The sequence below is a fragment of the Zea mays genome, chromosome 3, assembly GCF_902167145.1.
Source record: "Zea mays cultivar B73 chromosome 3, Zm-B73-REFERENCE-NAM-5.0, whole genome shotgun sequence".
Taxonomy (NCBI): domain Eukaryota; kingdom Viridiplantae; phylum Streptophyta; class Magnoliopsida; order Poales; family Poaceae; genus Zea; species Zea mays.
The window spans coordinates 221,411,400-221,423,810 of NC_050098.1; the positions used below are offsets into that span (position 1 = coordinate 221,411,400).

Consider the following 12,411-nt stretch of genomic DNA (forward strand, 5'->3'; position numbering starts at 1 on the left):
CTTCGACTATAAATAAGTTTTGAAACCCAAGGTTGTCTCCAGTAGATCCTGTATATGGCGTGCAAAACACTGATTTGCACTGTAGACTGCACTATTCACAGAGTAAAGTTTGAAATCAGGACGTGATAGGATAATAGAAGATAGGATGGGTAAGCTGTTGGAGATAACCTAATACTTATATGTATCATGTACCGATTTGGCTTAAAAAGTATTTTTACAAAAAGTATAAATATATTAAGAGTTAATTTGTATTTTAAATAAAAGAACATTGGCCAAAGCTATATTTTGGAGATTGTGTCATTGTGTTTAACGACTTAGGCCATTCTCAATGGCCGTTTTATAGGTATTAAATGCGGTAACATGTAATCATGCTTGGTGATATGGCAGTGCAATTAAGAGGAGAGATATAGAGAGTTTTATAGGAGATGATAGAGTTTCATGGGGATAACACCTTGCATGATGTGGCAGCATTAGAAACATGCATTGAAACTTATTACCGAGAATGACCTTATAATGCTCATGGACTACTGTAGAAAATCAGTGAACTCTGTTGATTGGTGGGTTAGATTGTATCGGGTTGAGACAATAAAATTGTGAGATGTGTGTCATGGACAAGAGAGTCAATGTGTATGGGTTGGGTTGGGTTTTAACCTATTAGCAGGCCTAACGACTGCGCTGATCGGTTAGATTCGAGTGGGCGCAATGCTTGTAATTTGTTAGGCGGATCCAGATATGGTGACGAGGATTAGACTATCTTCAACAGACTCTCTATTCCATTCTCTATCTTACTCACTATTTTAAATTTACTCTGCAAACAGTGTAATCTACAATGCAAAATAGTACTTGAACGATATATATAACTTAAAAGACATGGGGAGTAGACGAGACAAACTCAAGATTTTTCTTTTTATGTCTGTTGCGCTTGCGCATGCTTAATTACCAGGGCATGTACAACTCTAAGACGATAAAACAATTTTCTAAGTACAAGAAACAACAAAGAAATTGTACAGTATAACCCTGAGCTGCTAAAACATAAATGCAGTTAAGAGACAATGTGTATGAAGAATCATGTAGAGACAGACTCTTCACAAAGAACTCGTTTTTTTTCAGTTAATCCCTAGAGACTCTCAAGAGGCCTCTATTAAATGGGGTTGTACACGCCCTTTGTTGTAACAAGTTTTGTTTTTAAGATATATCTACTGTATAAAGCTCGTGCCACGGTTCACCGTTGTCATACTTCCTATATATTTAAATGATAAAAAAACTAAAATTATAATAATTACTTCCTCTAAATCTACATTCACACATATCTAGCCAATAAAACAATGTCGTGGTATTTTATACGTTATATTTGAGCTGTACCAATATAGGACCACTTTGCTAGTCGTCCATAAAAAGTTAGTAGTAGTACGTTGATGAGTCAGCAGATTCGCCGTTTTTCTTCAGCTACCTCAAGTGCAAGTGCAAGTGTCCCGGTCGGGTCATTCGGGCACATTCGTGATTCATGCTGCTTGCTGCACCCTGAGTAGGACATCCGTGGTCACGAATTCCGTGGGGTCACTACGTTCTGCTCTGTTTATCTCAGGAAGTTTCTTTTGGACGAGTTATTTCTCATCGATCCAGAGTATTAATGTCCAGATCGAAGATGAAAACGACAAAAAAACAGTATTTATTCGGTAATCAATTTTTAGTCATTTTTATTTAATTGTGAATAAATAGGATATAAAATCTACTATACAAATTTATATTCTTAATTTTAACATTAAGCTTATAAAGATTCATAAAAGTCAAATCTCAAATTTATCCTATATTTTCTCAAATGATAGATATAAAATTTGGTATGGATTCAGAAACAAATTCGGTAAATTTGTCATCTTTTTAGGAGCAAATAACACATAAAATAATTTATACAATATTTTATTTTTATTATAATAATATGTTTGATAACTTTAGAAAATATCAATATTAAATCTATACATATCTATTTTAAAATATTAAATTTATTTAACAGTTTCGATTGTCACTCTCGTCCCTAGTCCAGATGGACAGTTCGGTATGGGCATGGACAGACATAACACGATTAGACAAACAGCCATAACACGATTAGACACAACTAACTATAATGTGTTGGCAATGACAATAGTGTCTGAACATCGGCTCAGGGACGATAGGATAGTGCCATAAAGTAATACCGACACTACAGACACAACAAGCAAACACCACAAACAAATATAAACTAAACTGACAAATATAAATTAAACTGACACATATAGGCTTTAAATATGCATTAACTGAGTTGTTAAGTACAATGACTATTTTATTAAAAACTTATCTAGATAAAAAACATATCGCTCGTGAGAAAACCTTAGATAGGAAATAAGAGCAACTCATCTCATTGTTTTAAGTTAAAAGTCTATCATACATGTCAAAAGATTATTATAACCTCATCACGTAGACAGGTCTAATAATTTATGTTTCTTAATCATGTCGTGCCGGGGCCAGCACGACAGCTTGAGTGTTAGCCAAACACAACATTAGACATTATGCCATATCGGGTTTACCATAACTAGTGTTTAGTCAAGCCCATTTAGGGTGCGTCTAGTTCCCTTGATTAAAGTTTAATTCATGTCACATCGAATGTTTAAATGCCATTTGTGAGTATTATATAAAGTCTAATTACAAAACTAATTACATATATGAGGACTAAACGACAAGACAAAACTATTAAGCCTAATTAGTCTATGATTCATACATGTGATGCTACAGTAACCATTTGTTAATCATGGATTACTTAAGCTTAATTAATTCATCTCGTCATTTTATCTATATAATTAGTTTTATAATTAGACTATATTTAATACTCATGACAATCAAACATTAGATATGACATCCGAACTTAAGGGGATATTTGAATGCATTAGAGCTAATAGTTAGTTGGATAAATTTTGCTATTGGATTAGCTAGCTAATAGCTGAACTATTAGCTAGACTGTTTGGATGTCTTCAACTAATTTTAATAGCTAACTATAGTGCATTCAAACATCTTCTAAGAGCATCTTCGAGGCACTCCATTTTTACTCTCTATTTGACTCTGCATTTACCTCTCCATAAAAATTACACTTTATATGTAGCATCTCACTCCAACAAACTCTCCATTTTCATTCTCCAAATCCCAACTACTACATTCAACTCTCTCCACACACTGACGTCTGGGTCCTACACATCATTCAACACGTGTCAAGTTAGTTTGGCTAGCCGGAGTGGCTAGCTAAGTTTGGCTAGAGACGAGGCTAATTTGAAGAGCTGGATGACTTGACGAGTTAAATAGCTAGTCTGTTGAAGAGTTAGGACATCTTTGGCATAGTTCTGCTATATCCAGAGCAGCTCTACTCCAAAACTCTGGGTGGAGTAGTTCTGCTCTAGAGTTAAGATTGTTTCTCATAACCGGTGGCAATGACGAGTAAATAACTCCAAACTCCATGACTAGGTTGCTTTTTTGAGTTTTTAGAGTAACAAAAGAGGTACTCCAAAAAATTGTGTTGCAGCTCCAAAAACTCCATAGAGTTTACAACTCTGGAGTTAAGGTGTTTGGCATGCCCTGGACAGCTCCTCCTTAGAGTTTTGCTCTGGAGCTATGCCAAACACGCCCTTAGTTTGCTGTTGATTAGCTAAAATTTAGCTAAACGAGCCATTTGACTAGTCTTTTGGAGATGCTTTAAGTCAGGAACCAAACACCCCTTAGAGCATCTCCAATAAAAAATACTAAAATAGATCTCTAAAATTTGAAATAAGACTGTATTTAAAATATTTAGGGTCTTAAAATAAATTTTTACTCCAACGGTTGGACCATAAATAATGCTATTTCGAAAATAAATCATATTTTTAGGAAATAAATATTGTAGATTAAGAGAAAACAAGGATGAGGCTCCAATATGTAGGGTACTATATTTATGGCATGTTTGGCATAGCTCTGCTCCACTTCAGAGCAGCTCTACTTTACTCTAGGTGGAGCGGCTCTGGTCCAGAGTTTAGATTGCTATCTCATAACCAGTGGCGGATAAATAACTCCAAACTTCATGTCTAAATTGATTTTTAGAGTTTTCGGAGCAGCAAAAGAGGTACTCCAAAAAATTGTACTACAACTCTAAAAACTCAATAGAGTTTACAACTCTGAAGTTAGGGTATTTGACACTTGACAGACTCTGACCAGCTCTTTCTTCGAGTTTTGCTCTGTAACCATATCAAACACGTCTTTAGAACTCGAGAGCTCGAGCCTTATAATCGTTTGATGAATTTCTATACTATACTTAAAGCACCAGTTTCAACGGTCGTCCCGCGTTATTTTTTCTAAATAACCCCACACATCTATTTCAAATTAACTTGATGCACGCCTATAGATGGCCAAACGACGGTCCGGCATGGGCCAGACGCCCACGGGCCACAACTCTGGCACTGGCACGTCATGCCGACCTACTAACTGTGCTGGGCCAACCCGTTAGCCCGCCGACCCATTTGATTAATCAGCATACTCATTTATCCGTCGTCCGTCCAGGACGAGAAGCAGATCAATTATCTATATCTATACTATACTTAAAGCACAAATTTCAACGGTCGTCCCGCGTCATTTTTTTTACAAATAACCCCTTACAGCTATTTCAAATTAACCAACCCGCTGCACGCCTATAGATGGCCAAACAGCGGCCCGGCACGAGCCAGACGCCCGCGGGTCACAACTCTGGCCCAGACACGTCATGTCGACCTGCTGACTGTGTCGGGCCAGCCCATTAGCCTGTCGGCCCATTTGATTAAATCAGCGTAAAATGTTAAAAAACGGTGGAGTTCGAACCCATGTCCTGATGGAAGAAGGGCGAGAGACATTGGATGAAGCTGTCTAACTAGTAGAACATCATGCGTAGATATTTTTAATATTGAATATAAATTATATATATATATATGTATATACATTTTTTTGTAAAATAAAAAAAATATAATCATGTCGAGCCGGGCCAGCACTACGGGCCGAGGCTACAGCCCAAGCACGACACGTCGTTTTTGGCTCTTGTAAGCATTAGGTCGTTACGTCACGTCGTTTTTGGCTCTTGTAAGCATTAGGTCGTTTCTCAGACCACATTGGCGCAAGGGACTCAATGGTGTTTGAGGTTGCTAAATTGGATGGAGCAACAATGATTTGTCACACTAACAGTAAAATGAAAGGTTATTTGTTGGTTTTAAACGTTAGTAATTGCTATGAAGTAGCATAATTTATCTTGTAAGCATTAGGTCGTTACGTCACGTCGTTTTTGGCTCTTGTAAGCATTAGGTCGTTTCTCAGACCACATTGGCGCAAGGGACTCAATGGTGTTTGAGGTTGCTAAATTGGATGGAGCAGCAATGATTTGTCACACTAACAGTAAAATGAAAGGTTATTTGTTGGTTTTAAACGTTAGTAATTGCTATGAAGTAGCATAATTTATGTGGAGTGCATCTAGCTTTTATTAATGTCTGATTTTAGCAATCACTCCATATTTTGATCTATCTTTTTTATAAGTTTGAGTTCATGTAACTTATTTTAGAAACTTGAGCCCACAAACTTTCTCTTATTTGGTCTCTGTATGATGAAATTATCTTATTTTATAATCTCTGTTCGTTCAGTCGGTCGTTCTGAACTCTCTTCTGATCTAATCGCTCACTTCATTGAGCGTGTTGTACCAAAACATATTAGATGGAGTAAACAATAACATCAGTTAGCCAAATAAAAAATATTATACGGATAGCGGAGACAATTAATAAAAAATCTTGAATTTTTTTTGGTGAATAGTTTATATGGGTATAGTTATAAACCGTCGCAATGCACGGTCAACCGACTAGTTTTTAAATAAAGACACTGTTGAAAGACGTTTTACAATCCTAAATCGTATATTTTAAAATATAATTTTATTTAGTACCCCTCTTGGAAATGCTCTAAAACATCCGATTGCCTCCCGATGTAGGCTGGTGGGGGCATGTGCCATGTGGACGCAGCCGATTACCTCCCGAATTCGTGTCCATCAAATAACCCACGCGCACCCTTCACCCATATGCGATATGCCTGTCGCCGTCCTGGCCAGCATGTTTTTAGCGCGCAATTATTACCATGTTACTGCCAGATCAGCACACTTCTCCGTCCATCGCGCGCGCAGGCTACAAAGACGAACGAACTCGCAGCCGCCACGCCTCAAACAGCGGCAACCGACCGACGGAACGAAGCAGCCGGTCGCGGTGCCGATGGACAAGCGCGGCAGCTTCGGGGGGACCTCGTCCGACGACGTGGAGGCGCCGCTGCTCCCGCCGCCCGCGCGCGACGACGGGGCACAGGAGTTGCGGTTGCCGCCGTCCTGGGTGCGCGCGCTGCTCGCGCACAGGTATCCGGCCGTGGCGGCTGGCCCCGCGGCAGCAGCGGCCGTGTGCGCGCTCGTGGACCTCGCCGTCGGCGGGGGCGCCCACGCCCACCACCACCGAGAGGCGCGCAACATGCTCGCAGTGCTCGCCTGGGTCTTCCTCTGGTGGGTCACGGGCGCCGTGCCGCTGGCCGTCGCCTCCATGGCGCCGCTCTTCCTCTTCCCGCTGTTCGGCGTCTCCTCCGCGGACGCCGTCGCCAAGGCCTACATGGACGACGTCATCTCGCTCGTCCTCGGCAGCTTCATACTCGCTCTCGCCATCGAACACTACCAAATCCACCGCCGCCTCGCTCTCAACGTACGCGCCGCCCTCCCCCCGATTCCCTGCCTAATCGATGGTCACTAACTCCTCACCGTGTGGGTCTGGCCATCTGGGCACGCGCGCAGATCACGTCGCTCTTCTGCGGGGACCCGGTGCGGCCGCCGCTGTTGCTGCTGGGCATCACCGGCACCACTTTCTTCGTCAGCATGTGGATCCACAACACGGCGTGCACGGTCATGATGATGCCCGTGGCGACGGGGATCCTGCAGAGGCTGCCGCGCGGGGGCGCCGGGGCCGGGACCGGGGCGCACGACGAGGTCCGCCGCTTCTCCAAGGCCGTGGTGCTCGGCGTCGTGTACGCGTCGGCCATCGGCGGGATGGCCACGCTGGCGGGCACCGGCGTCAACATCATCCTCGTCGGTATGTGGTCCACCTACTTCCCGGAGCAGGAGCCCATCACCTTTAGCTCCTGGATGTCCTTCGGCCTCCCCATGGCGCTCATCCTCTTCTTGGCACTCTGGATCACACTCTGCCTCATGTTCTGCTCCAACAACACGGGAAAGGCACTCTCCGGTTACCTGGACAGAAGCCATCTCAGAAGAGAGCTCAGCTTGTTAGGTAGTACAGTATCTAATAAGCATTTCTGTTTCTATCTAGTAAAGCTTTCCTTTCTGAAGCTTTGTCGACAAGATCTTCTTTATTTTACTCGCAATTAAAAGTATACCGCTGACTGAACATGGCATTCATCATTCAATATCTTTCCCACCATTTAGGAAACGTTACCCAACATTTGGGTCAGACCTCGGCACGTTTAAATTCCATGTTTCAGAACAATTCACTCATCCAGTGCAATCCAGGGGACTACTTATCTGAAGAAACTATTCTTCTGAACCATGCAGGTCCAATGGTATTTGCAGAGAAGATGGTCTTGGCAGTGTTTGGGGTAAATTCCACTTCTTTCCCAACGCATGTTCTACCTTATCTGTGTCATCGATTTTCTCTTCCAAAGATGGTCACATATTATACAGGGTTGCTCTTGTGTAACACACTGTAAATTTTGTAGGGTTTCTGACACACTGAAATGGATAAATTTTGCAGGGTCTAATTGTGCTATGGATGACTAGGAACCTTACAGCTGACATACCAGGGTGGGGGGCTCTCTTCCACAACAATGTCGGAGACGGAACAGTCACCGTAAGTGCACGCAGACGAAAAGTTATCAAGCCATGCATCTCTTAATCTCACAACTCACTCTCGGTTCAGATCATGATGGCCACGCTACTCTTCATAATTCCAAGCCGGAAGAACAAGGGCGAGAAACTGATGGACTGGGACAAGTGTAGGAAGCTCCAGTGGGACATTATCCTCCTCCTGGGGGCAGGATTCGCCATCGCTGAAGGCTTCAGGTCAAGCGGCCTGACCGACATCCTCTCTGACGGGCTCCGGTTCCTGAAGGGCGCAGAGACGGTGGTCATTGTACCTGTGGCCTGCATCGTCAGCGGTGTCGTCACAGAGTTCACGTCGGACGACGCGACCACGACGCTGCTGCTCCCTCTGTTTGCTGAATTGGCCAAGGCGATCGATGTGCACCCAGCGCTGCTCATGGTTTCTGGAGCAGTTGGGGCTCAGCTTTCGTACTTGTTACCTACTGGATCACCGTCAAACGTAATTGGGTTCAGCACTGGCCACATTACCATCAAGGATCTCGTCACCACAGGGCTTCCCCTGAAACTTGTCGGAATCGCGGCTCTGACAGTCTTGATGCCAACTCTAGGTAACATAACAGCTGCACAAATCATGTCAAAGAACTAGTCACTAAATTCTGATTCTCTTCTTACTTGTACGATTATATGCAGGATCACAGGTTTTTGGCACAAACAGCAAGTTCTAGGAGCGGAATGCATATTGGACGGTTCATTCCTCCAAGCCCACGTTCTAGGAGCGGAATGCATATTTTGGACCGTTCATTCCTCGAAGCCCAGTTGTATATATGTACAGTACTTTCCCTTATCTTGTATCTACGGCCTAGTCAAGGTTAGTGGGAGGGTAAGGGTATACTCTTTGATCTGTACAAGGTCAAACATTGAGGATTGTATGCAATGCTCCAATCTGTGTGAAAATAGCTACAGGAGTGCTCCTTGAGAGCGAAATGAAGTCAAAGGGAGAGCAATTTAAAATTCAAGAGGAACTTCTCAGTCACAGCCCATCCTAACATGGAAGCTCAGTCATATTCCAAAACTTCAGCATACAAAGGATGATGGATTTGAAATGGAGAAAATTTCAGTGCAAATGTTGGATATGTCAGTACCCTACTCGTGCTGCTTTACACTGTCACAATTAAAGACAAATGATTAAATACGGGACCTGACTTTTAGGTTGAGATCTTTTGGGTCATAATAGCTCAGTAGATTAAAGTGCCACCTACCTATCACTACTATACTACATCTATGTTGGTATATGCTAGAACGTATCCACTATCCTAGGTTTTATTGTGGATATAGCCTACAAATATTTCAATAAATCGAAAAAGCAAATCAAGCAGTTATCATAAGAACAAACATTCCATCGCCTAAATACCGATAATTTTTTTTTGTCTTAGGTCTCCTATCTCTTTAGAAATTTAAAGGATTCCAAGATGTGAAATCTTTTTGTATTTTAGAGTAGAAAATATAAGATTAGTCAGAGTAAAGCAGCAAAAGATGAGACATGATCAAGAAAAGAATAGAATGAATTAGGGTAAAAGTAAGTAGTTAAGGATTTTATCTAGTTCTAACTAGGTTACATTCTACAGCCAGCATTACTCTGATACCACTTCTGTCACTTCATATTGCGCCAAATAAAGATTCACACATACAATGACTCAGTGTATAGAGACCAACGTCATAATCTTTATTACATAACGAAAATGTCTTACAAAATAGTTGATAATTAATAAATCGAACTAAGATAAATATCTCCTCGGTGCCAATAGTTGACTGGGAGACGACCCCTGGATTTCATCGAATTCATCGTAGTAGTCCTTCTCCAGCAGTACTTGCTCTTCACCTGGAAGGGTTTATAGCAAGAGTAGGCTCTCGCTTAGCAAGTGTGGTAGGCAAGGTACAGAGGAGACCAAACTAGGTAACCTATTAGGTTCCATCAAATTAACCTGAGCATGCCACGGTGATTATAGAGAACATTATTAGGTAAATAAAAGTGATCAATGACACAATTTGCCTTCTACGAGATCCTGCTCAGAATTCTCAACCTGATGTACTCTAGGCTCCTCGCTTACGGCTCATCTACTCGTAGCAATACAAACAACCAATACGCGAACAAAAATCAAAATCACACCAAGTTATAAAATAATGGCATAATACTACTCTACAGGTCGAGACGAAACCGTAGGTTCGAGAACCACTGAAAACGGAGCTAAAACTTTGAAGATATGAATTTTACAAGATTATTGGATTTATTTCTATACCTAAAATCATTTTCTATATTTATTTTGAATAATCCTGGAATCCCTGGACAACGGACACAAATACCAGAGACTGATTTGTAAGGCTCTTACAATGGCAGGGGACGGTGGGTTTAATTATAAAAAACTGAGGTTTTTTAGAGAAACGTAACGACCGAAGGCTTACCGTTTATTTCAAGTCGTCCAATCAGCGATCCACGACCCAAAATAAATTGTGAACCGGTATGCCACGGTGACCGCATGATCCTAGATATGCGGTCCGGGTTTCATTTAGTCCAAGATCCCACCATAACCATTCATCATAGATCTACGATTCAAATTAGGAGAGTGAAGGGATACACACTAATCTAATCCCATGTGTGAGCCATAGATCCAACGTTCGATACCCGTCTTCCCCACCCGACGTCCCCAAGGCAACGACGCCTCCACGGCCCACGGCGGGGAGTTCGCCGTAGTACCCGAAACAACGCATAGGTGCTCGGATCCCAATGATTTCTATTGTACCCGAAACCATAATGAACATGATGAAGGTTGTCTCATCGCGGATGACGTAGTGGCATGCCCTACCCACAGTCAAGCACAGATCTACGACAGAGCTCTAGCTCCGATGAGCAATTATCGGTGTCCAAGGGTTTGACTCCGAACAATTATGGGTGAAAACAAAAGCGGAGGAACAGGGATAAACTCGAGAGGAATCTCACGGACAATTGAAGCGTCTGGGATGGCTGTCCACAAGGCCACGGCGGTGACGACTCCACTGCGTGAAGTCCTACGCGGTCACAGAGGTTCCACGCTTCTCCAACTGTCACGGACGAGCTCGTTGTGTTCCGACGAAATAGCCCAATTGATCACCGAGCACCCGCCGGTGACATACGTGGAGAATGATGGCGATGGCGCACTTCTGTTCTCTGCTCGGTCTTCCGCTCTCTCTCCGATCGGTGGGGCATGGTTGGGAAGGATCAATGTGAGGGCACCACACATATAGCCGAGGCAGCATATCACCTAGGACCCACCAAACCACAACGACCTGCACTTCCTACGGCTAGGTCGGTGGCGGCGGTTACAAGCGTGCATGTACCCGAGAAAGATCTATAGGAGACCGGGGGACCCACCGATCAGCGATTTGGGGAGATTTGAGCGCGGGTGGTACAGCTGACGCCCCGGGGCCTGCATGCCAGTGTCACGGTGTTGTGGAGGTGGCAGCCCCACATGTCGGTGCTAGGACTTTTCTGGGCTGGCACGAGGAATGTTGAAGTGGGTCGCAGGAGCAACCCCGACCATGCACAAGTTCCTTGGTTTTTCTTTTTTAACTTTTCTAGCATGATGTACCCCGTGTATGTAGGTACATGTGCACTCACTGAGCTATCTTTCTCAAACAAGGCTATCCTAGCATTCTTCTCCACTAGCTCAGTTTGCAAACTAGGACAAGTCTTACACACACCCATGTGTTCAGATCAGTAAACACAACCCTGGATCCAGACATATGGTTTGTGGCTCCTGTGTCCAGGATCCAGGTTCCCTCCTCATGTTTCTCCTCTTCTTGACGTTGCAGAAACACCTTCTCTTCCCTGATCTCTAGATGAGAACCAGATATCTTGCAGCATGTTTGAAGTTTTGAAGAGGGTTTTATCGAGAACGTTCTTGCGAGAAGAAGTGTAGCATCCTCCCCTTCTTGGACAACATATGCTTGCTCCTTCTTGGGCTTTGATGGACACTCTCGCGCTAAGTGTCCCATCTTGCTACATCTTCTGCACTCATCACCGGTGGCCTTTCCAGATGGTGGCCCATCTGGCGAACGCCCTCTTCAACCACGACCTCAATATCCTCCACCATGACGCCTTGCTCCTCCACTGGAACTGCTGTCAGGGTGGTTCTTGACCTCCTCCTTGCATCGAGCATTCCATTCATCCTTCGTGAGGTAGAGTCGTCCACTGTGTTGCAGTGATCCTGTGGCCTCATCGAAAGCGTCCTCTGCTGCCCTTAATCTGCCCACCATGTCAGAGAGAGGGTTGACAGGTCGAGGCGAGTGGTGATGGAGAAGAAAAATTGCTTAAATCATGGTGGAACGCTGTGTGCAATCTTCTCCATGATCTTCTCTTCAACGCCAGCTCCAAGAGTGGCAAGTTTCGCTACCATGCCATTCAGACGCAACGCAAAATCTTCGACGGATTCACCGTCGTTGAATGTTACCAAGTCGAACTTCCACCGAAGCAGCAGGGCAATAGTATTCTTCATACGATCATCGCCGACCCG

The 12,411-nt window shown here is 43.4% G+C and overlaps 1 protein-coding gene and 1 long non-coding RNA gene across 2 annotated transcripts; one reads left to right on the forward strand and one right to left on the reverse strand.

The window, feature by feature from the left end:
• Nucleotides 1-6,218: 6,218 nt before the first annotated feature.
• LOC100281929 (tonoplast dicarboxylate transporter) lies at nt 6,219-8,875 on the forward strand. The gene is made up of 6 exons (NM_001371797.1): nt 6,219-6,734; nt 6,824-7,316; nt 7,598-7,641; nt 7,797-7,892; nt 7,962-8,472; nt 8,555-8,875. Exons 1-6 carry the CDS (start codon nt 6,264-6,266, stop codon nt 8,587-8,589), a joined length of 1,650 nt encoding a protein of 549 aa, NP_001358726.1. The 5' UTR covers nt 6,219-6,263; the 3' UTR covers nt 8,590-8,875.
• A 691-nt stretch (nt 8,876-9,566) lies between these two features.
• LOC103651452 (uncharacterized) lies at nt 9,567-11,109 on the reverse strand. The gene is made up of 2 exons (XR_564754.3): nt 10,860-11,109; nt 9,567-9,743 (listed from the first exon to the last, which is right to left on the reverse strand). It is a non-coding gene; the product is annotated as an uncharacterized lncRNA (long non-coding RNA).
• Nucleotides 11,110-12,411: the final 1,302 nt, after the last annotated feature.

Bases quoted from the DNA above. Each gene is read 5' to 3' on its own strand.
- LOC100281929 (NM_001371797.1), top strand. From the start codon at position 6,264: ATGGACAAGCGCGGCAGCTTCGGGGGGACCTCGTCCGACGACGTGGAG. The intron at 7,893-7,961 runs GTAAGTGCACGC...CTCTCGGTTCAG, and splicing joins TCGGAGACGGAACAGTCACC to ATCATGATGGCCACGCTACT. The intron at 8,473-8,554 runs GTAACATAACAG...GATTATATGCAG, and splicing joins AGTCTTGATGCCAACTCTAG to GATCACAGGTTTTTGGCACA.